This window comes from Chaetodon auriga, chromosome 3 (assembly GCF_051107435.1).
Source record: "Chaetodon auriga isolate fChaAug3 chromosome 3, fChaAug3.hap1, whole genome shotgun sequence".
NCBI lineage: Eukaryota > Metazoa > Chordata > Actinopteri > Chaetodontiformes > Chaetodontidae > Chaetodon > Chaetodon auriga.
This window is the reverse complement of record NC_135076.1, coordinates 6959619-6981651: the sequence shown is the minus strand read 5'-3', so window position 1 is coordinate 6981651 and position 22033 is coordinate 6959619. Positions and strand designations below refer to the sequence as shown.

Below are 22033 nucleotides of genomic sequence, written 5' to 3'. Positions count from 1 at the left end.
CAGGTAGTGCACAGTGGGTTTTCTCAGAGGGATTTTGCAGTAAACGGCTGCCTGCAGCTGCCAAAGACGACACTGCTGAGAGCGGTGAGAGCGAACCAGGCGGTAAAGTCACAGGCAATAAAAGCAAAAGAAAAAGCTGAAAGATGCTGAAAGCTCGGGCTCTGCAGTGCTGAGGGACTCTTCTCTCTGCTCGGCACTGCAAGTGACACCTTTCATATTACACATTGGATGCAGTGTTAATCGAAAGTATTAATGCAGGAACTATATTCCTTATAATATACAATTCTGTTAGCACATGGATAGAATTAATAACCCAAATGGTCATGTCCCAATATTTATCCACTAGTATGTGAAATAGATTTAGTCTATAAATAATAATGTATGGTATGTTGGTCTACTGTTTGTTTACAGCAAATAGAAATATTTATTCTTACATCAGTAGAAAGAAGTGGAGAAAACACTGAATTAGTCTTTAAACTGTTCCAAAAAATTTGGTAAGTATTCCTCAGATCACAGAGGAAGAAGACATAAGCAGAAATAGACGAAAAGAGACAAGATAAGATAAAAAACAAACATATGTGAGAGGGTTACACAAGAAAGTGCAGAAAGATGTAGAGGATTGAGAGTTAAACACACGCGTAATGAAAAAGGAATGAGCATACACATATCAAACATGCAATAAAGATGTCATCCAAAGCAGTGCATGGTTTTGTGTGAGTGTGTTTGAACGTGTGGAAAGTTGCGAGTGTGAGATTAAGTAGAAGATTAAGCAGACTTTATTTCCCTCTTAACTACCAGCAGTGAAAGAATGGCTCGCCTTTAAATCACGCCGGCATAAAAAGGCTTTAGTGGTCTATCAGTTCCAACCGTGAGATGGGCTGGGTGTCCCTCTCTCCCATCCTGACCCATACTCTCTCACTCTTCCTTTTCTTCCTCCAATCAGCAGTTTAAAGGAGGCTAATGAACGACCTGGCCTCTATTATGTAAAATTGAAACCAGAGTGATAGAGCAGAGACCAGTGAGTGTTCATCAGAATACTGAACGCTGCTTCGGTGGAGACGCCAGTGTGTGTGTGTGTGTGTGTGTGTGTGTGTGTGTGTGTGTGTGAGTGTGTGTGTGTGTGTGTAAGCCTCTAAAATGATTCTGTTTTAATGTCTTTTTTTTTTTTTTTTTTTGATTGATTGAGGCAGTTGTCGGTGAGAAATAACGGTCAGTAAGTGAAGAGTCAGGGCAGTTTCTCAGCGTGGGGGTTGGGACCCCACATGCTCTGACTTTCCCTCCACCCTGATGTTGGCACTTTTGAGTTTGAGTGAAACTTTTCAGCAGATATCAGAAGAATTGCCATAAGATGTGATGCAGATATTCACGGTGTCTTTATTTCATGTTTCCCTCCAAATGAATTGCAATAACTTTGGTGATCCTCTGACTTTTGATCTCGGCCCACCAAAGGTTTCAATTTGTCCAAAAGTCAGCAAAACGTATTATATTCCCCATTTACCTCAGTTGTACTGAACGAGATGGTGATCAAGGTAATTTTTACACTTGCCAGACATCAGTGTGTTAGCATTGTTATTGTGGCATGTTAGCATTTAGCTCAAAGTGCAGAGACACAGCCTGCCATGTTTGCTTTAGCGTTGTAGCAAATACATACTGAGGCAGAATATTCTAAAGTCGAACAATGAACTGTGTTAAGGAAAATACCAGTAATTCATTTTAACGTTAATGAGTTCAAACCTGAAAGTTAGATTGCTTTTTAAAATGATTACAAAAAGTTGAACAAAAGTATATTAAACTTGAATAAAGTATGCAATTAGACATTAAAACAGAGCCTGTACAATTTGTATTCCTGCAAATCAGTTAAGTTCAGTTTCCTCTTGCATTTTCCCAACATACACAGTGATACCAGTCATCCGTGGATTCATTTTGAACTGGCTTGACGTAAACTCTATGCAATTAAGTGTAAAGTTTTGATAATTTCTATATAATCCATTAAAAAAACAGAATATAAAACTATGTCATAGTCAAATTCACATTCTTTGAAAAAAAAACTCCCTAATTGTTGCACTCAAATTGGATGTAAGCCTGTTGATTAATAAGTAATCCATTAGAATCCAACACTTTGTCATGAAAACAAGAGTGCGCTCAAAGGATGAAGCCTTTCCATGAGGTTGTGAGGTCGCCCACCCTTAGGTTGAATTAGCAGTCTTATCGAGTGCTTTGCATAGTGAAGCCAGTCCAGCTCCAGACCGTATCATGTATTAGCATCGTTACAGCCTCTGCCCAGTCTTTATCCCATCTCCTCACCAATGAGGCAGCAGCACATTAACAAGCCAAGCGTCAAGAGAGACGCACGCCGATAATAAAGACGATGCATAAAACCAGGTTACGGTCTCTTAAACCTGATAATGGACTACAACACAACACATCCCATAACTGCTGCTAAATGGACGCATTGCAGCTGGCAGCTGTTCTTTTTTTATGTTGTTATTGCTGTAATTATTCTGAGAGGCCACATAATTCCTTTTCTAAGTAAGGGAAGTTATGCAAATGCACTTAACACCGACTGGATTAAAAACACAACAGAAAATAATGGACCTAGGTGGGTTAAAATAATAGTTTTTGGTCCTAATTTATTTATTTATCTAATGGTGGTGGATGACTTTTCTGCTGTCCACAGCTGCATGATGCGATGCAGAGACAGTTGTGGCCGTTGAGTCAAGGGTTAATTGAGTTCTCTCTCTGTGGATAGACACTGTTCAGCCATATGCTCTCTATCAGTGTTGACTAATGGTTTTAGGTGTTCAGCTTTGGACAAGGACAAGTGGAATCTTGTGCCTTTGAGGATGATTGAAAAGCCCACATAATAATGAAATGCATTATGGGTGTTTTTTTTTATGTATTATAGCCTAAAATGATGTTTTAAGTACAGGAAGTGTGGTGGATTTATATCTTAACTGAATAAAGCTCCGGAATACGACAAGGATCAATGGTTTCGTCATTGACATTGAGGAGTGCTAATATAAAATGACATACGGCTATTTTCAGACATATCAGTGATAAGGACTCACATCGTTCTCGACACAGCTTGGTTAAGACACTTGGAATTAATAGCCTTTCAGCACTTTATATTGAATATCCATATCTCAGTGAAATGATCCCCCTGTCTTAAGCTTTTTGTCTCTCGCTGGCTCTTTCGTACACTCCCAGTCTAATTTATTTTTTAGCTCCGTGTCAAGGTTGCAGTGCTTTTAAAGCAGAGGCAGAAATCAACCACAGCTGAACAAGTCGTTGCATACGTACTGTGGTGTGTTGTGTTTGCTTCAGATTGCTTCCTTCCCAGTACTACAGACCAGTGATGAGACGTATTGATCATGGGATGTCAGGACTGAGATTGAAACTCAGGCAGAAGTCAATAATGCTCCCCTGTTAAAGGTCAAAGTGTACTTTTTGTGAAACAAGATAAATGTTAGTTTGTAAAGCTCGCACACCAGCAGCTCTGTCTAACACTCTCCCTGTCTGGCTTCATCTCCAGTCTGTCTCTTGTGTCTCTATGTTCAACTCCTACTGTACGCTGTGGGTTCATGAAATTTGACCTGTGGTATCGTCATTTGGTTGGTTTTTTGAAGGCAAATCGTTTCCAAGATGCACCTGAATGTATCATTAATTTTGGTGCGTCTGAACGATCTCATCTGAGGAGGAGGGGCAGGTTCATTCTGGCATTCAGGGCCACAGCAGGACACGCTTTGTAGTCTGCGTCCTTATTCAACCTCAGAACAGGGACACAGCTCAACCTGCTGTCTGCTCAGTCATCTGTGAAGCTCCACCTGAACCCCATCCATGACAACAATAGATGATAACCACCATCATTATCTATCCTCGCTCGTGCTGTGCAGGGTACAGTTTGGACCGGCCACAACTCTACCACAGGGATAATAGACATACAGTACCACATTCATACTCACTTTCACACCATTCCCAGGTTCTCCTGACCTGCATGTCTTGTGTCTGGGGTAGGACACACAAGCGTCCAGAGGAAAGTCACACAGCGCGTGACAATGCTGACAACTGAGGCGTGGTACCACCCTGTCTGGCCGACCAGACAGCCAAATTGCTTTCCATAGAGTAAAAGGAATGGTTACATTGGCTAAGCCAGTCATTTTGACCTTGCAACTACTGAATGAATGTCTCCAATTTTACATTTTTTAAAGTTTTGTAAAGGCTCGACTGTGGTTTCTTTTACATCCTCTTCTTAAATAGTTCCTGCCAAAATGTCTCAGTGTACCTGAATGGCTCAGTGGCTCCTTCTGACTAAGGCTGGATGAGGTTCAGATGCTGTCAGGGAAGGAAAGTTATTAAACCATGCTGAAGTTGAAATGTCATTTAAACTAATCCAGGAAAGGAGAAAGAAAAAAGATAGAGAGATGGACAGAGAGAGGAAGAAGAGAAATAGAAAGTTAACTTTTATGTGGTAATTATTCAGCAGATTCTTTGCAATGAAGTGTTTATAGCTACACTGCAGTCTGTGCTCTCGGATACCTTTTACATATGAATATGGGCCTAAAATGCATTGAATAGACCAGCATCCTCTGCTGGTTTACTGTGTGAATAGTCTATTTGTTTTATGATGAAACAAAATATGCTAAACTTCTCAGTGCGTCAGTGCTTAAAACAGCCATACAGGACCTTAAACAAGCCCAAAATTTGCCGAGTTTCGACGTAGAACTATCTTTTCAAGGAAAATACACAAGTCTAAGAATCTGATCAACCACTTCATACCAACATTCAGTGCTTGACAGTTTTTGACACTCAGTGCTGTGGGCACATTTCCGTCTGTACTGAAAGATATTAAGCGTTGATACCCAGCTCTCATGGTGTTGTAGTGTGTGAATGTGTGTGTGTTTGTAACCTGGAAACCAAGCTAATGGTTCAGAAGAATCAGCGAGGCAGCATGACTTCATTTCATCACACTCCACTTACTTCATGGTCTCACCCTCAAACACGCTCACAGTCACACACAAACCTGTTGACTGATTAGAGTTTGTTTCGGTCCGCTTCTGTTCGTCTGCAGCGCACCGCTCGGTGTTATTCCTCCAGGCTGTCCCTCTAATTTCCTTGAGGCAATCAGAGTGTTTGATGAACATCACGCCAGGCTGTGCCCTAATGATTAGAGTAGTTCGCTGGTGCAACTCTCTTAATAAAACTCTTCTCTTCTACACTGCAAATAGCCTGTGTGCACTGAGTGATGGATGTGGAAGTTGTGCAGGGATGTGGTTTATATGCAAACACGGGATGAAGAGAGAATCAATGAGTTCATCAACAGAGGAGAGAGGCATAGGAAAGGCTTTAGTCAGAGATAGCTTCCCCCTGCCATCCTCTCATTGTGTACCCTGCTTTTTCCTAGATTGCATTATATGTTCCAAATGTGCTTGTGCCAAGACTTCCAAGAGGACAGTGAAAGCACCACTGAACTCCTGTGGGTAATCCAAGTTGAATAATGCATCACACTTTAGAATAGACCCTATCATATAGCCACTAAGACAGAATATTAGGCTGTTCGCTGGCAGCTTGATGTACCTGTATAGAGAAGTGAGAGATAGAAGGACACAGATACAGCAAGTGTCCATTTATTCAGTTGAACTGAAAAGGAAGAAAGGTGATGGGGAGAGCGATAGAGACAGATAAAAAAAGGAGCCAGTCAGAGTTTGTGACTGATGTCCAACTTAAGAACTCTTTCTTGGCAGGAGGATATATACAGGCGTGTTTTTGAGTGACAAATCTGCACAAATTTGCTCAGGGCAGAAAATGTCTCGATGCAGGACAGTCATCCTGATAAAAAGTGAGTTAACCAAAAAAAAAAAAAAGCGTGTTGGAGGGGACTGTCAGTTCCACAAAGGAATAAATCACACTGAAGAGTCTGACAAGGGACATTTTTGAAAGATTCATGAGAACATTTGCCATTATACCAAATGACCAAACAGGGTCTTTCTCAGTGTCTTCCAGAACGACCCATGACTGTTCGCAGAATGATTCAGCAGTGGCGTGTTGTGATCTGACACCTCTGTGGTGAAGATGTGGTTAGGTTTTGCCAACTTAAACCACTTGGTTAATGTTAAAGCACGCCAGCAACCAGAAACCAGCGTTGACTCTTGGTCCAAGGTGTCATATGGACCACGGTCTCTCTCCTGTGTCAAAGTCAGTGACTTTGTTGGCCCAGCCTTCTTCTTAAGTAGATGTTCAGAACAAAAGCAGTGGTGATTGGACAGTACCTGAGAAGGGGAGGAGGACTGGCTCATTTGGGGGTGCCAGTAATTGTGTTAGGTTGTCCTTGGCTGTCTTGGCTGGGGTTTTGATTTGTCCGATGCGAGCATCACCACAGCAGCAACAAGGCACTGCCTCACATAGTCTCCTTCTGAATGAGGTTACAGCTTCTTAGTTATCAGGACGAGGAGGTTCCCCACCCCTGGTGTAAACAGTGGTCTTTTTTAAGTTTTTGAACAAATGGCCGACTGTTGTTGAAGACATCTTAACTGCTGTGAACTTTGCCTGAAGTTGTTCCTGATTAAGCTCAAACATAACAAAGTGGAAGTTTCTGGTCCAGAAACACAGAGAGAGACTGTGGACACAGTGTACCACATTATGTCAGTAGATTTCCTAACCGGCCAGAAATTTGGGTTTTTATCATTGACTTTGATCTAATTTTAAAGTCACATAAAGAACTAACCAAAGCAGCCTCTGTAATTCAAAGACCATTACAAAGGTCAGAGCTTCTCTATAAAACAATTTCAGCTTACAGAATGCTGGTGGCACTTTTAACTGGAACAAAACACTGAGCTCACATCACTGCTGCTCTGAAGTCACTGAACTGGCTTCAAGGTATAAAAAAAAGAAAAGAAAAAAGCTAACACTAGCACTTCACTGTATAGTTGATATGCTCCATATATATGCCCCTGACCTCTGTAGAGCCCTCAGATTCACAGACTCTCTGCTGCTTGCTGTACCAAAGACTAAAGACTACAGTGAAGCTGCCTGCTGCAGCTTTGGACTCAAAGCTCCTGATAAAAATACACCTTTCTTTAGCACTACCCTCCTAACTCTGCATATTTCTGTTCAGTTAGAATATTAAAATCTAACTTAACCTTTTTTAAAGCTTCCCTGCTGTGCAATGCAGTGATTCTCAAACTCACAAAAGTTTTTATGATAAAAAGTATTTCCAAGGCACACCTATATATCTGATTATAGCTATATAACTCATCATAGGTAAGATTAGCTCCAAGGAACACCTGTCCAGCTCCAAACCCACCCCAGTGTGCTCAGCATACAGTTGTAGAACCACTTGTGTCGTGTATGAATTTTCAGTGATATTCTCAGTGTAAATTTGACCTCTGAAATTTTTTTTAGAAATTCAAATAGGTCTGTTCTTTGTTCAGGTGTCTTCCAGGTGGAAAAACAATTATTCCACTCGACAGAAGTAAAGTTGCAAAGTTACATTTTGGACTTTTAATTGTGATTAAATCCAACCTTCAAAGGGACCAACTGAGAAGTCAGGTACACAGAAACGGGGCTGTGAGAAAGAAAAAGAGACTGTGCACAGCATTGTGTTTGCTTTTGTGTTTTCCAATCAATCACTATATGGGTCAGGGGAGCTTGAGTCTTTGGTGTGTTCACTGTGTACAATAGTACCACATCCACTCTCATCCCCTGTATAACTGCCTCTGGATATGTCTTCAAAGGAAAACACGTGTTTGCTGTCAGGCTGAGGACCAGCGTGGGGTGAAAAGACATGAATAGAGGGCCCACAGAGGAGGAAGACGAGACAGGGGGTGATTGATGGGTGATGGAGGGGATGGAAAAGAAGAGGACAGCACAGCATGGGAAAATTGAGCAGAGAGTCTGAGGAGGAAGAGAGCGAGGTGGAGAGACGAGTGAAGGGTAGAAGGGTTGCTGCAGAAATTAGATTCCTGCAGAAGTATGAGCAGTATACAGTGTCTGCATGTGGGCACCTCTGACCAGCCTCACCCCTCTCAAGTGCAAATTAATGTTCAGCCATGTTGAACCACAGCAACGGTAATTCACTTGTGGCTGTACATAAAGGTCTCAAACAGACAAGACACACTCTGAATGCTGTTTTTTACATATTTTAAATATTAACTCTTAGTTTGATGTCTTGTCTTGATGTGTCTTTCTGTCAGCTGAAGCCTGTTTTGCTGTTTCTTTAAACAACAGTCTGCTCCAAAGGCAATTCTCCCTTCAGGCGACAGTAATTTATCTTATCTTTTCTCGACGCCGGTAGAGCAACCTGTCTTATCTGTATCAGGATATTAATACTTGTTGCCAGAAAATTAGGAAAGAGCGATGAGAAATGTCAGAGGGACACAAGTTAACTGCTAAAGTGTTATACTGCCTGCGTCTGTGGAGGCAGCTTAGTCATTGTTGGCGCAGTCGTAGCTGTCGCACTGATTATTTAAGGGTCACTAGGACATTGGTCAGATCTGGACATTGTTGTGGAAATGTGTCTGCCATACATGCGTAAATTTCTACCAACATAAATTCCTATTGTGCTGATAGCAGCAGCCGCTGGGTAGTCACTGTGGACACATCAGCACTAAATGAAGCTGAAGCAGCATGTTTTAATGACAAAACAAAATAATAACAATAAATTACACTGTAACAGCCCCGAGACTGCAGCCAAACCTCACCACTGAGCACAAAGTGAATATGAGTGTTTTTCTGACCCCGAAAACAAAGTCCAGGCCCACCCCCATCAGACACTGCCAAAACCAGCTAATGTGTTTGTGATAAAGCACCCCCAAATGTAGGCCTACCTAATAAATGATATTTTTCATCCGATACCAAGCCTGGGGTCACATAAAGTGCTGATACTGATGTGGGACAAGACTTCAGGCTGGCCCAGAGTTGATTACCAGGATAAGAAACGCTTTTGTCCTTTGGCAGAGTCTTGATTCTCTTCTGGCTTTTAGGCCACGGTGCATCTGTTCTGCTCACTCAGCTGAGCATGAGTGGTGTTTGGAGGCTAAGCCTCAGTGCTTTAAAATGAAATCTTTTCTGCTTCTGCAACTCTCTACTGTGACAAACCAGACAAGAGTGGGCTGATAGCAGACAGAAGTCACCGAAGTTGGTTTCACTTGACCTGAGCAGAGCAGGGCAGAAAGAGTACGAGAGGAGATGAGCAGACGCATCCAACTCTTTGCACCTGGGGACAAAGGAAAAAATCCAGTCAAAAATAGAAATTACATTGCTGAGTTTGCCCAGTAAACACAGACAAGCTCCTCCAGACTCTAGTGAGACTCGTGCAATACCATCAGGTGACCTGTGTATTTTTTATCAAACAGACATGTTTCTGGGGCAAGTCTGCATCCAGTTTGCACCTGACACCAGTGGAAGGCTCCGTGCGGCTGGGCAGTGTTTCCTGAAAAATTCACCTTTCTGTTTGTTTGGAATAGAAAAAGAACTGGGTTGCAGATAACTAAAGAAAAAAGCTCCACCGATGGACACTCCATTTTAGTCAAGAAAAGAAAAAAATCATCACAATACTGAAAAACATGGTTGAACTTTGGATTAAAAACACGACACAGCGATCAATGCTTTGAAGTGGCAACACTAAAGTAGTGCAGATTGTGTTCTGAGAGTAACTGCTTTTCTTTCTCCCCCTTTCTCTCCCCACCCACCCACCCACCCACCCAGAGTCAGGCCATGCGTATTGTTCGGACGGTCGGCCAGGCGTTCGAGGTTTGTCATAAACTGAGTCTGCAGCACACACAGCAGAACGCAGATGGACAGGAGGACTGCCACAGCGAAAAGAACGGCAACAGCTCCTCCGTCACAGGTACACACACACACACACACACACACACACACACACACACACACACACACAGACTTAAGCTAAAATCATGCAGAAGATTACAGAAGAGGTTTTCTGAGCGACACAACAGGCAATCAGTCTACAGTTACTCATGTGAGACACTCGAAGGCACAGAACAACATGCACCTGTTACACAGTCAGTCTCATTCTGAGAGGCAGGCCTCCAGTGTGGGTAAATGGTTAGCACTGCTGCTCTGGCTTTGTTGAAAGTCTTGATATGTGCTCGCTTGTGTCAGAAGATGTAGTGATCCATGCTCGCTGCTTGTTCACTTTTATGTTAGAACATGAAGAATCAGAAGGCGACATTAGACTGAAGACCTACAGAGGGAATGAGTGCTGCACTCCAATCAAAGTGGCTGAAATTGAAAAAGTGTCTCTTGCAACCATAAATTGCATGAAGAAGTGGACATAGCCTGTGGGTCTGAAAAGAAATAGCATTGTTTCTTATAATGGCCACCTGAGGGGACTCCCCTGGTTGCAAAACGAGGTCTGATTGTGTAGAAGTCTGTGAGGAAATGACCCTACATCTCACTTGATTTATTGCCTCAGTTTCCTCATGAATTTTTGGTTTCAATCTCTAGTTTCAAGTCTTCTTCAGTGCAACTTGATGGTCATTTTATAAACTATGCTTCCATTCAGAGCTCCTCCCCAGCTCCACCCACCCCGACCAGTAGGTCATGTTACGATGGCTACGTCTACTTCCATTATTCAGTCAGTGATTGCAACCTTCTACAAGCCCTGTTGGAGGAGATATTTCCTCTCCTTCATTTGTTGTTATACCTTTTTCTTGTGTTCCCAGAGTATCTCTGAACACTGATGCACATTTCAGATGGAACAGGTCACTGAATTCTGTGGCAAAGGCCAGAAGAAAAGATGTATTTTACTGTGTACAGCACAATTTCTGAACACCTCTCTTACACAGAGGGCAACAGGTGATTCAACAGATGTAAACACAACATAACATGCGTGTTTTTTTGGACAAGCACAACAATACACAAAGCACACAGGCAGACAGACATGTGTGGGGGGAGCTGAAGTAACGGTTCAGGGTTCAGTGTGCTGGAGCTGTGAGTGTGCTGATGGAACAGGTGGAGGTTTTTTGTTGCAGCTGTAAAAGTGTTGTGAAAAGAATAGAATCTAAAATAAAGTGTCTTATAGGAGACTCCCAGGACTGTTATGTCAATGAAAACAAGGGTCACACAGCTGACAGAGGTAGCCAAGCTTGTGCTACCTGGTGACTCTGCAGGCATGTGAATCTGCTACCGTGCTGACACCCAGCTGACCACCACAGGCAGTGCAAGCTCTTTTCACTGTGTTATTTTTAAGAACACCATTATCATCATCATTATTATTTTTATATAGGTTGTAGTTATGGTAACATTACAGTTCCTAGGATTGTAAGTTGAATATGTCTTAGCAACACATTCCCCAGAGCACACACCTACACACTCCTCACAGTCATATGTCCTCAGATAGCACAAACAGATTGGACCGTACACGCACTCCACACACACATACACATTCCTGCCTGCATTGTGCCCAAGTTGGCAAGCAGGAGAGGGCGATGCTGGAGTGAATGTCACGGATGAGTCAGCCCAAAGAAAGAAGGTACCGCACAACAACACTGGTGGGCTGAGCTACTTTTATCCGTTGCCTCGTGCCTGGACAGGATGGGCTTCACTGCAGCCCAGGGACACGTGGCTCTGAGTGGGGTCTGAGAGGACAGACATGGGGATTCAGCGAGTGGAAGAGTCCACGAACAGAGCTCTTTCACACCATCGTTCCACTCATTACAGCAGCCGGCACCGGTCACCCTCCCCACCACAATCTGACAAAGCGCTGGGGTTTGCTATCTCCACATCCCCCCTCCAGCCTTCCACAGACAAACTCTCTTTCATATGCTGATGAGCCCAGAGATCACCCACGCTCTTTAACTGTACAGTCCAACACAGTGAGAGGACCCCACACGCATACAAACTCAGGCCTATACACACACGCTCATACACTCGCTGTCATGGTGTGTTAAGCAACACAAGAGCCGTCACGCACAGCCAATGAGCTTATCTGGAGAACTAATTATCATGGCAGTGAAAGGAGAAGGCATAGAAGAGTGGGAGATGGCGGATTAGAGAAACGGAAAGCTGGATGAAAGCACGTATAGTGGAGGGGAGGAGGAGGAAGAGATGGATATTAGAGGAAAAAGGAACTTGGGTTCGTAGAGGACGAAAGGAAGCAAGAAAAAATGAAATGTAGACGTGAATTAGAGAGGAGGAGAGGGGCTGGAGGAGAAGGTTGAGCAGCAGGGAGTCAGAAGAAAAGGAGAAACAGCAGAAAGTATTTGCAGTATTTCAGAAAACTTGCACAAAATATATGACGGACAATATTATTTACACTATTACACACAACTGTGTAAAAATGGCTTACATCACAGGAACTAATACAGCCCATTCAATAGAAAATGATGCCAAACTGTGGAACAGTAATATTATCGTTACAGTTCACATTAACCTAAGACAGAGCAGTGCCACAGGCATTCAGCAATCCATTAATCACGAAGTCCTCACACTGAATTAAAGCCTACAGGACATGAGCCGGGGAGCCGTGTTGGCCTGTCTGCAATATTCACAAAGGTTTGTATACTGAACAAAAAATGTTTATATAACCCAACTGTTCAGACTCATTCACTTTGATTGTTAGGCTTAACTTTCTTTACAAAGAAGGTTTGCTGCACAAACCGGAGATAAATGCAGTTTCTCTTGTTCAAGTCATTCTCTATATGCCAGTCATTGAAATGAGGCAGTGTTATGTTAAATAAAAGCAAAAATATCCAAACAGTTTTATTTCAGCTCGAAGTTGGTAAGGTTAGACATGAGGAGTGACATGGTGACGGTTACATGTTGGGGGGAGAACCAATCAGAGGCAGGTCTTATAGGTGGAGTAAAAAAACACACACACTGCAGAGCAGAGGAGACGGAGGATAGGTGAAGAGAAGATAATGTTACTGGAGTTGACTACAACCCGCTGTGTGACTGCAATAATAGCTTCCCAACAAGACTCATGGATCTGTTTCCACTAAGGTTGGGACACTGTGAAATGTAAACAGAAACAGAATGTGATGATTTGCAAAACACTGAAACCTCATATTTAATTCAAAATAGCACAAAGACAACACATCAAATGTTGAACCTGAGAACTTTCATTGTTTCTGAAAATGATATCCTCAATCTGGTATTAATGGCAGCACCACGTTTGAACAAATTTGGGACAGAGTCATGTTCCGCACTTTGTTACATCACCTCTTCTTTTAACATCACTCTGTAAGTGTTTAGAAACTGAGTGGAATGTTTTCTCATTCCTGCTCGATGCACAACTTCAGCTGCTCAACAGTTCAGGGTCGTCTTTGTTGTATTTTATGTTTCATAATGAGCCAAACATCTTCAATGGGTGACAAGTCTGGACTGCAGGCAGCCAGTTCAGCACCCAGACTCCTTCACTCTGCAGCCGTGCTGTTGGAACACGTGCAGAACGTGGTCTGCTGTTGTATTGCTGAAATAAACAAGGCCTTCCCTGAAAAGCCGTCTGCTTGGCTCACATGCTGCTCCAAACCTGCAGATATCACTCAGCTTTAACAGAGCCTTCACAGGTGTGCAGGTGAGCATGCGCCCTAATGCCAGGTTCTCTGACTCTTTTAATGACATCATGTGCTGTAAACAATCAAATCCCCAAATTCTTTGCAGCTTTATGTTGAGAAACATTCTTCTTAAATTGTTGCATTATTTGGCAGCGCAGTCTGTCAGAGTGGTGACCCCTCCCCATCTTTACTGCAGACACACTCAGCTGCTTTAAACTCGGTCATGTTACTCACCTGTTGCCAGTTAACCTCGTTCACTGTGAGATGTTCCACCAGCTGTATTATTTTAGCATTTCACAGCTTTTCCAGTCTTTTGTTGCCACTGTCCCAACTTTTCTGAAACGTGTTGCTGGCATCAAATTCTGAATGAGGACATTATTTTCAAAAACAATGATAGTTCTCAGTTTCAACATTTGATATGTCTTTGTGCTATTTTCAATTAAATATGAGGTTCCGTATTTTGCAAATCATCACATTCTGTTACTATTTATGTTTTACACAGCATCCTAACTTTTTTGGAATATAGTTGTATTACAAGTATAAAAAGTCAAAGAGAGACAGTCGTTGATTCCAAACATCTGAAATTGAGTTTCACTTTCATTAAAACAGAACTGGAAAAGTACTCAAAGCCTGTTCAAAGCCAAAGAGGAGAAAAATGGCTTTGAAATAATGAATGCACATGACTTTCTGAAAAATAAAATGAATTCTGAGTGGATCACAGGGAAATCAAATAGACATGTGAAATATGACTCTTTCAGCTATCAGTTTGTTTAGGTCCAAACGTTCTATAATATTGTAAAAAGACATTTTAGAAAACAGCTTGAAATGACTTGTTCAGTTGGATATACTCAGTATTAAATGCAAAAAGTGGGTCAGTTCAGCGGTTAACAACAAGAAATGAATCTCATATAGCACTTTTCTGTAATCAGTGTCCCATATCTGACACAATATTAAGTTTGGAAACTGCTCCTGAGCTGTTCTATTTGAGTCTTCATATTTCGGTCGAATAAAGCAAAGCTCGTGGCTGCACCTTTTCCCTGTATGTATGTGTCATGTTTCTTGTAACCATTTAATTAATGACAACTTTAACCTGACAGTGTAAGTGAAGGCAGAGAAGAGGTGAAGTCAGGGAGGAAAAGGAAGCAGGAAGGACAGGACAGCACAGCACTTAGCTCGTCAGAAAGGAGGAGGAAGAGGAGCGCTAATGGAGAGAGAGGTGAGGGTAGTGCTGGCAGCAGGTTATCAAGCATGAGAACGGTGATGGGGTGAGGGTGGAGGGTGGAGGTGGGATGGACAGTGAAGGTGAGCAGTTGAAGGAGAGGATGAAGAGGAGGAGGACAGTGCAGCAGGACTGGCAACAGAGATGATTCTGTTTGGGCTGAAACACTGTATGCTAAGCTATGCTAAACACATCCCGACTCCAGTTCTGATCCCAACAAACAGACACGAGACGTATTGACGAACTCTCAGCAAGAAAGCACGTAAGCCTGTTTCCCACAGTGTTGATCTGTCCCTGTAATGTTTCACTGAAGAAATTCCGTAAAGGGGGCAGCACGGTGGTGCAGCAGGTAGTGCGCGTGCCTCACAGCAAGGAGGTCGCTGGTTCGATCCCCGGGTCGGGCAGGGCCTTTCTGTGTGAAGTTTGCATGTTCTTCCCGTGCATGCGTGGGTTCTCTCCGGGCACTCCGGCCTCCTCCCACAGACCAAAAACATGCTCATTAGGTTAATTAGTGACACTAAATTGTCCATAGGTGTGAGTGTGAGTGTGAGTGTGTGTGTCTGTCTATGTTGCCCTGCAATCGGCTGGCGACCGGTTCAGGTTGTACCCCGCCTCTCGCCCATTGCTAGCTTGGATAGGCTCCAGCCCCCCGCAATCCCGAAAGGGATACGCGGGTATAGAAGATGAATGAAGATGAATGAATTCCGTAAAGAATACAAACCTTCTTTACTTATTTTTTGTGAGAAGACTTACCTGCAGAGGTGAGGGACTCGAGTCACATGACTAAATAAAGCATTTGGATTCTTCTTCTTCTGCTTACGCTGCATCCCAGTCACTGTCGTATGATAATTGCATGTATTATAATTTCAGTCTGTCATTGTGTCAGAGTTCAGTGTGGCCAGCTCACCACAGTAACTTGAAGGTTAAGACTTGAGACTTGCCTCTGACTTGTACATGTGTGTCTAATTCCCACCTCTGCCTCCCTGTTGTTAACTGCTCAGTGTTTTGTGATTTTGCTGCTTCATACAATAAGTCAGCGCGTCCCAGTTAGCGAATAAATTGAGCAAAGACACTCACTAAGGCCCTTTCTAATTCAGAGTAGTCTTCTTGTTTTTGAAATGATTTCTTTTTTAATGAAACTTGCTGTACAAGGCTGTTTGAGAGGCAGCCTTGAGTAAATATGAGTAACTGCCATCTATTCTGGGTAGAAATAGCTTCGTCACATAAGTGAGGACGGTCCCAGTAGCTCCAAGTGCAACCGTATGTATTAATAGTACAGTCACGTTGCCTGGAAGCAAATGCAATTCTTTCCAGTGGGCAGTTGTCAAACACTATGCTTGAACAAGAAAACAAATCACAAGCAAGTAAAATATTAAGTAGAACACTGGCACCTACATTTCCTGTGATACAGTTTTGATTCGGGTGAGGTTATGATCCACAGCCGGCTTCGGGTTTTGTCATCAGGGGAAGAAACGCTCCCACAGCTGTGACAAACAGTGTTCCAGTCGTGTTCTGGTGAATTCCCTGTCGAGGCAGATCAAATACACTTGAAACAGTAAACTATTCATCAAAATTCACACAGACGAGGCAAAGATAATCTTAGAACTCCGAGGTTTTCAACTCCCATTTACTTAAATCAACCTTTTGCCAGAAGCAAGACTTTTTTGTGTTGAATATTTCAAAATGTCGGCTCACTATTTGTTGATTAAATGTGTGTGTTTCGATGTTTGTACCACTGCTCCTGTGTAGCAGCATTTGACGGTGTGTTGTACTGAACTGAACTGGATGGTTCACAATTTGATTACACGAGTAAGAAAGGCAGAAGTAGAGAAAGAGTGCTCCTCATAAACTGTTTTGTTGCAGTCTGCATCGATTTTGCTTCATACACAAGTAATATTGTTGATTGTTAATGATATCTGCCTCAACAAAAACACAGTCTGTATCCAGTTTGGTCCAATTTGTCCCCATTAAAATTGTATTAACAGTAATGTGAATGCTCAAAACGCACATTGGAAACTCCCATTAATCCTGAGAGTGCTGGCAGCGTTGCATTAAATATATAAGTGCACAGTTTTTTTGCTAACTGAACAGCTGCAGCATAGATTTAGGCTCCACTGTTACACATATAATCATACATGCAGGATGCTGTTGTTCTCTGAATAATGTGTCTTACTCGACTGCGTTTATGTGTGTCCACCCATGTGTGCTTGTGTACATGCTCACGCCCACATGTGCGTATGCAGGTGTGCGTGCTTATCCACCTGTATGTGTGTGTACTTTCCTCGGCTCAGCTCGGGAGCTAACGGGCGCGGAGAAGACGGCGTCCGTCACTGAGGAGACGGACATCGACGCGGAGGAGGTGGTCCAGGTGCCGACAGCGGAGGAGTCGAACCTCAACAGAGGAGTGACCGACCTGGACGCCACAGCCAAGACACCTGACCTGAACCACCACTCAGAGAGCAAGGTAGATCAGCCACGTTTGTGTACAGTGTGTGTGTGTGTTTTTATGCCTCTCAGGCCAGCAAAGGCTTATGTCAAATCTCAAAGTGACCTTTCTCCACGTGTGGCAGTGCAGTGGATGAGATACCAGAGTTTTGGCAATAACCTCAAGTTTGGCTTCTTACAGCATATTTTGATATTATTTGCCCTGAATTATATTATCAGTTGCTTCAACAAAAGTGCAACAATCAGTCAAATTACAAAGCATTGTTTTGATGCCTTTGACTGTCTGAAATATTCAAATAGCAAACTGTCACCGAGGGTTTAATTTATAATTCTGCTAAATCGCATACATCAAGAATGACAGTAAGTCTTGTTTGGTTGAATTTTGTAACAGCTTTCCTAGTTCCTCCATCACAATCCTTTCCACCAGTTTGGTTTGGATGTTGTGGTTACTGTACCTTTAAGAAGGCCTTGCTTTTAGTAGCTGCCAGATGTTCCTCAGACGAGAAAAAAATAACTTTATGTCAATACACAGTTTTAAATTGATCGCAATCTTGTGTCCTTTATTAGCAAGGACGTTTCTTTGACACGTAATGTTAGCTTTGAGCACATGGCTTAAACAATGCCAAGCATGCTGCATCTTTCTGACATGCTTAGTATTGTTAGTATCTGTGTACATTAGTTTGATTGGCTGTCAGCTGGTTAAAGTCCAAAGGGCAGTAAAGTGTTATGTTAATGTTTTGAGGCTGACTTTCTGAAATGAGAGAATGAACAGCACTAGAACAACTACCTGTGCATCAAGATGTAGAGTCAGTTCAGGTTGAGGCTTGGACCCCTGGCAGGAAATCAAATATCTGCTCAGTCACTCCAGGTCAGGCTGACCCCATGAGTAAAGGTTGATATCCAAAGTTTGCACAGGTCTTCAGATTTTCTAGTTTCATGTCTTTGGGGCTCTTCTATTTACATTCCTTGAGGCTTGAAAAGAAAATCTTCTTCAGAAGTATCCGTGCCTGTATAAACCACCAGTAAGATCGAGTTAACACCACGTCTTCCTCTGCTCAGAAGCTGTCATCAGTATGTTGGCAGCTGAGCTCCAGGACTGCGAGGCTAGCTGTGCAGTTTATGTGTTTGTTTTCGTGCGGCCTCATAGTGTTAGCAATTTGATACAGCCCAGTCAGACTGTCTGCTCTCTGGCCTGTGGAAACCCACCACCAGCTGTCTGTGTATAGCCGGCGAAATGCTCTGTGGCCTCTACGAAGGTGTGCGAGCACGGTTCAGCAGCGTTGTAGTTTACTGGGATTTACAGTAGTATGCAGGGGTGTAATTGTGTTTTTGATGGAGGCAGCAGTGGGAGGACAGCGCTATATGATGAGGGCAGAGAGGGGGTGCAGGTAACACTACTCTTTGCCTTGAGACCTTTGGCTCTGGATCAAGTTGGCAAGAATGGTGGATCGTAATCATTTTATCCAGTTTTTATTTGTTATTACTTCCCACCGCCCCGCCTCGCTGAGTGAGGGAGGCCGGTAGTGAACACGAGGGAGGGCCTGGACTGGCTCCATGTGTTGTTGTGCAACATTTTTTTTAAACATTTCCTTCAATTTGCAGTCCATTTGGATGGATTATTGCCTCTCATAGTTTCAGGATACAACCGTGTCTCCTGGATCTCTGAAACTTGATTTAATGTATATGGACTGTTCATTGTCAATGCAAAATGTTTATGCTGAATGTAGCTGCAAAATATTCCCCCTTAATACATGTCACTTGTTTTCCTTCCAATGTCCACTACTGGCAGCAAAGGTGTGTTTCACATTTGAAGTCGGCAGGTGTTGAGTTTCTCTCTTAAGCTCTCTTTTTTCACACGCTGTCTGTTTGATTCATTGTGTCGAAACCACAAAGACACAGAATTCTGGGGGAGATATCAGGGATTCAGTGTTAGTGAACAGGTGTCATAGATGTGTTTGGAAAAGCTCGGGCGGCATGTTTGAGCAGTTATGTTTCTTCCACAAGAGCTTGAAGTATTGCATTAGAGAAGGTTGATGGAGACAGCAAAACTCAAAAAACATCCTCAATTTTTGCAAAAAGTTTTTAAAAAAAAACTACATTTTTCTTTTTCCAAAAAAGGGTTTGTGTGTATAATGGAAGATGGGAACACCTTTTGCGAATAAGCTCTGACTGATCAGCTGTTTCCACCAAAAAAAACCAACTCTCCTTTTTTTCTCTCATAGAAGGCAGCTGGTTTTGTTTTATTGGCGGTTGGAAAACAACTGAGTTTGTTTCTCTATTAACAAACCAGCCATGACTGACGGGAAATGATTCTCCAACATTCGTCACGGGGGAAAAAGAGAAGCTGTGGCCCGAAAAGCTGCCAAAAGTTGTACAAAGGTGCAGCATTAACCAAACTTGTTTTAGCCAAGCAACTATCCCAGGGGGTGTATCTACCAGCACGAGCAACCTCACATGATTCATGTTCTATTTCACCTTGCATTGAAAAGTGTCCCTGTAGGTAACTGTGGGGGTAATAAGCTGTTTCCTTGGGTAGTCTCCATTAATGGTAAATAATTAAACAGACAAGCTGTGAGGCAACACTCCAGGCCAGAGTTTCTGAAACTTTTCATGAGGACCCAAATGGACTGTATGTCACCCGAGGCTCCAACATACCTGTTAGCTCACCGCATGGAGACTCACCGGAGCGAGACTTCCAGACCCATTTTACGTCCTAGCTCAGAGTTAGAAAACCAAGTCATTCATCTGTTTAACAGTCCTTTGGTCCCATTAACGTTGGAGTTATGAGACCTTTCATTACAGGCCCTGATTGAAAGCAACACAGCGTGAAATCACTGAAACAACGAGCTCTCAGCGACGACCTCTATTCTCAGGTCATTGGAGGAAATGTGTTTTACGGTTTGTGTAGCTGCGTCTGCATGTCCATGTACTGAGTGTATTCTTTTCAGTTTTTTTTTTTCTTCCCAAAACACATTTGTCACTCTTAACAGCATGACAGATTAAATGGGAATGTGCGCGAACAAGTGGGGGAAGGTAACATTGAATAAGAAGCGTGCGCCTCTGTGTGCCTTGACATCAGCGCCCATGTGGATGCTTTTTTATTACACAACCGTGTGTGTATTTTCCCGAGCGGAGGGATTTGATTCACTACAGGGTTTCTCTGGAAGCTCATGAAAGGGAAAGCAGCCTGTGAGTGTTAAAGTTCATTCTCTTCCTGTCAGCTCCCGTTAGACTGACAAATCCCTCGGCGCGCTGCGTTCAAACGATCCCCGAGGACTCGGAGAGCACACATCAATCCTACCTTGGGCTTTGTGTCCATGAGGTTGAGTCAGGACGTTTACTTTAAAAGGCTTGCCTCTGATGCAGCATTACTACAAGATAAATCGGACAGACAAAAGTCACAGTTTAGAGCTAACTGCATTTTACACATTTCAAGAGGCTGCACTTGTGTTTTTGGCAGAGACAGATGCTCATTGATGGTTTCAATAAAAAGCGAGTGCTGCGCAGAACAAAGGGGAGAAACAAAAGATCAGGCTGTGCTTGAAACAAAATGTCAAGATGATTTCAAAGCCGCCGAACAGAATCCCTCTCAACATCAATCTTATGTTTATAGGCTCTCGTTCAGATATAGATCAGTGCAGACTGTTCAGTGGAAGCTGTTGTTTTCTTTGTGTGTCAATCAGACAGGGGGAGCAGGGGGATGTGCGCGACTCTTCCTATGTGCGTGTGTGCTTTAAAGTGAGGCTGTACAACAAATACTTTGATAGAGGTTTTGCCTCTGGCCCACTTTCAGATGCTGCCAGGCAGGTGTAAACACTCTGATCCGTGAGTGTAGCCCTACAGGCAGCACTCCACTGACAGCACTTGTTCTTTTTTTTCTCTCATCCTCATCATTAGTGTGCCCCAGTTGTTTTAGACTAAAACTTTTTGGCATGACCCAGCATGGACGGACTACTGAACGGGCCTGCCGGGCACAGGCCTTGGGGCTCAAGGGTTCAGGGGCCCCCTGGGCCTAATCCTCTGAAGTGATTGTTCACATTTCATGTTGGAAAGTCACAGAGTTCTGTGAAAAGTTAGCATGTTCTGATCTGAAAGTGCAGAGTATCTGCTTAAAAAAAATCAGTCTAATATTTGGACAGTTTAATCTGGTATTACGTTTAGGGAAACTACAGACTGTGTTCACTTTCCAGTGAATTCATTAAAATTGCGTTCTGCTGTAACCCAGAGAGTGATTTAGTCAGTTAACAGCAGGTCAGCTGAACATACAAAAGAAATGTGTCTTCATTCTTCTAAAATTACAGCGCGTGGCCTTGTTTTTGTTTATTTGTCCTTGTTTATTAGAGCTGCACAGCATACTGAGACTACAGTGTCATTAACATGCAGTGAAATGAGTAAAGATATTTAAATCAGAACAGCAGAATGTCTCTGCTTTAAGCAAGTTGACCCGCACATCTCAGGTTCCCTTTGATGGTTTCCCTGCAATATTCTGTATGTTGTGCTGTAGTATTTAGTGTATCTGTGCAGAGGAGAGTCGCTGTGGCTCTGCTGTGGGAAGAAGCTCTCTCAGGTCGGCCTCCTCTCATAAATCCTGAAGTTCAGATGCAGTTTTTTAACCAGCGGCTGAACATTTTAGTGCACCTGTCCCTACAGTCACTGATCATTGAGTCTGATCCAGTACAAAGTTCACACTTGTAGTCCCACTACGGAGAATAGCTGTTCATTATTTATTTAATTGGATTCATATGATTTGTATTTTAGCAATTGGTATGCAAAAAGAAAACTGACATTAAAATTCGAGTGATGCACTGCATCACTATAAATCACCCTCCAAGCATGAGCATAGTGCATTACATAG

General features: G+C 42.9%; 1 protein-coding gene across 4 annotated transcripts in view; it reads left to right on the top strand.

Moving 5' to 3' along the window:
* LOC143318084 (carboxyl-terminal PDZ ligand of neuronal nitric oxide synthase protein-like) overlaps positions 1 to 22033 on the top strand; it is a 170658-nt gene that overhangs the window by 93547 nt on the left and 55078 nt on the right. For 2 of the 4 annotated variants that reach the window (XM_076726046.1, XM_076726048.1), the window contains exons 6-7: positions 9703 to 9844; positions 17025 to 17197. In XM_076726046.1, coding sequence (XP_076582161.1) covers positions 9703 to 9844; positions 17025 to 17197 — 315 coding nt within the window. Of the gene's footprint in view, positions 1 to 9702; positions 9845 to 16976; positions 17198 to 22033 lie in introns of all 4 variants that reach the window. The other 2 variants (XM_076726045.1, XM_076726047.1) reach the window with 1 other exon arrangement.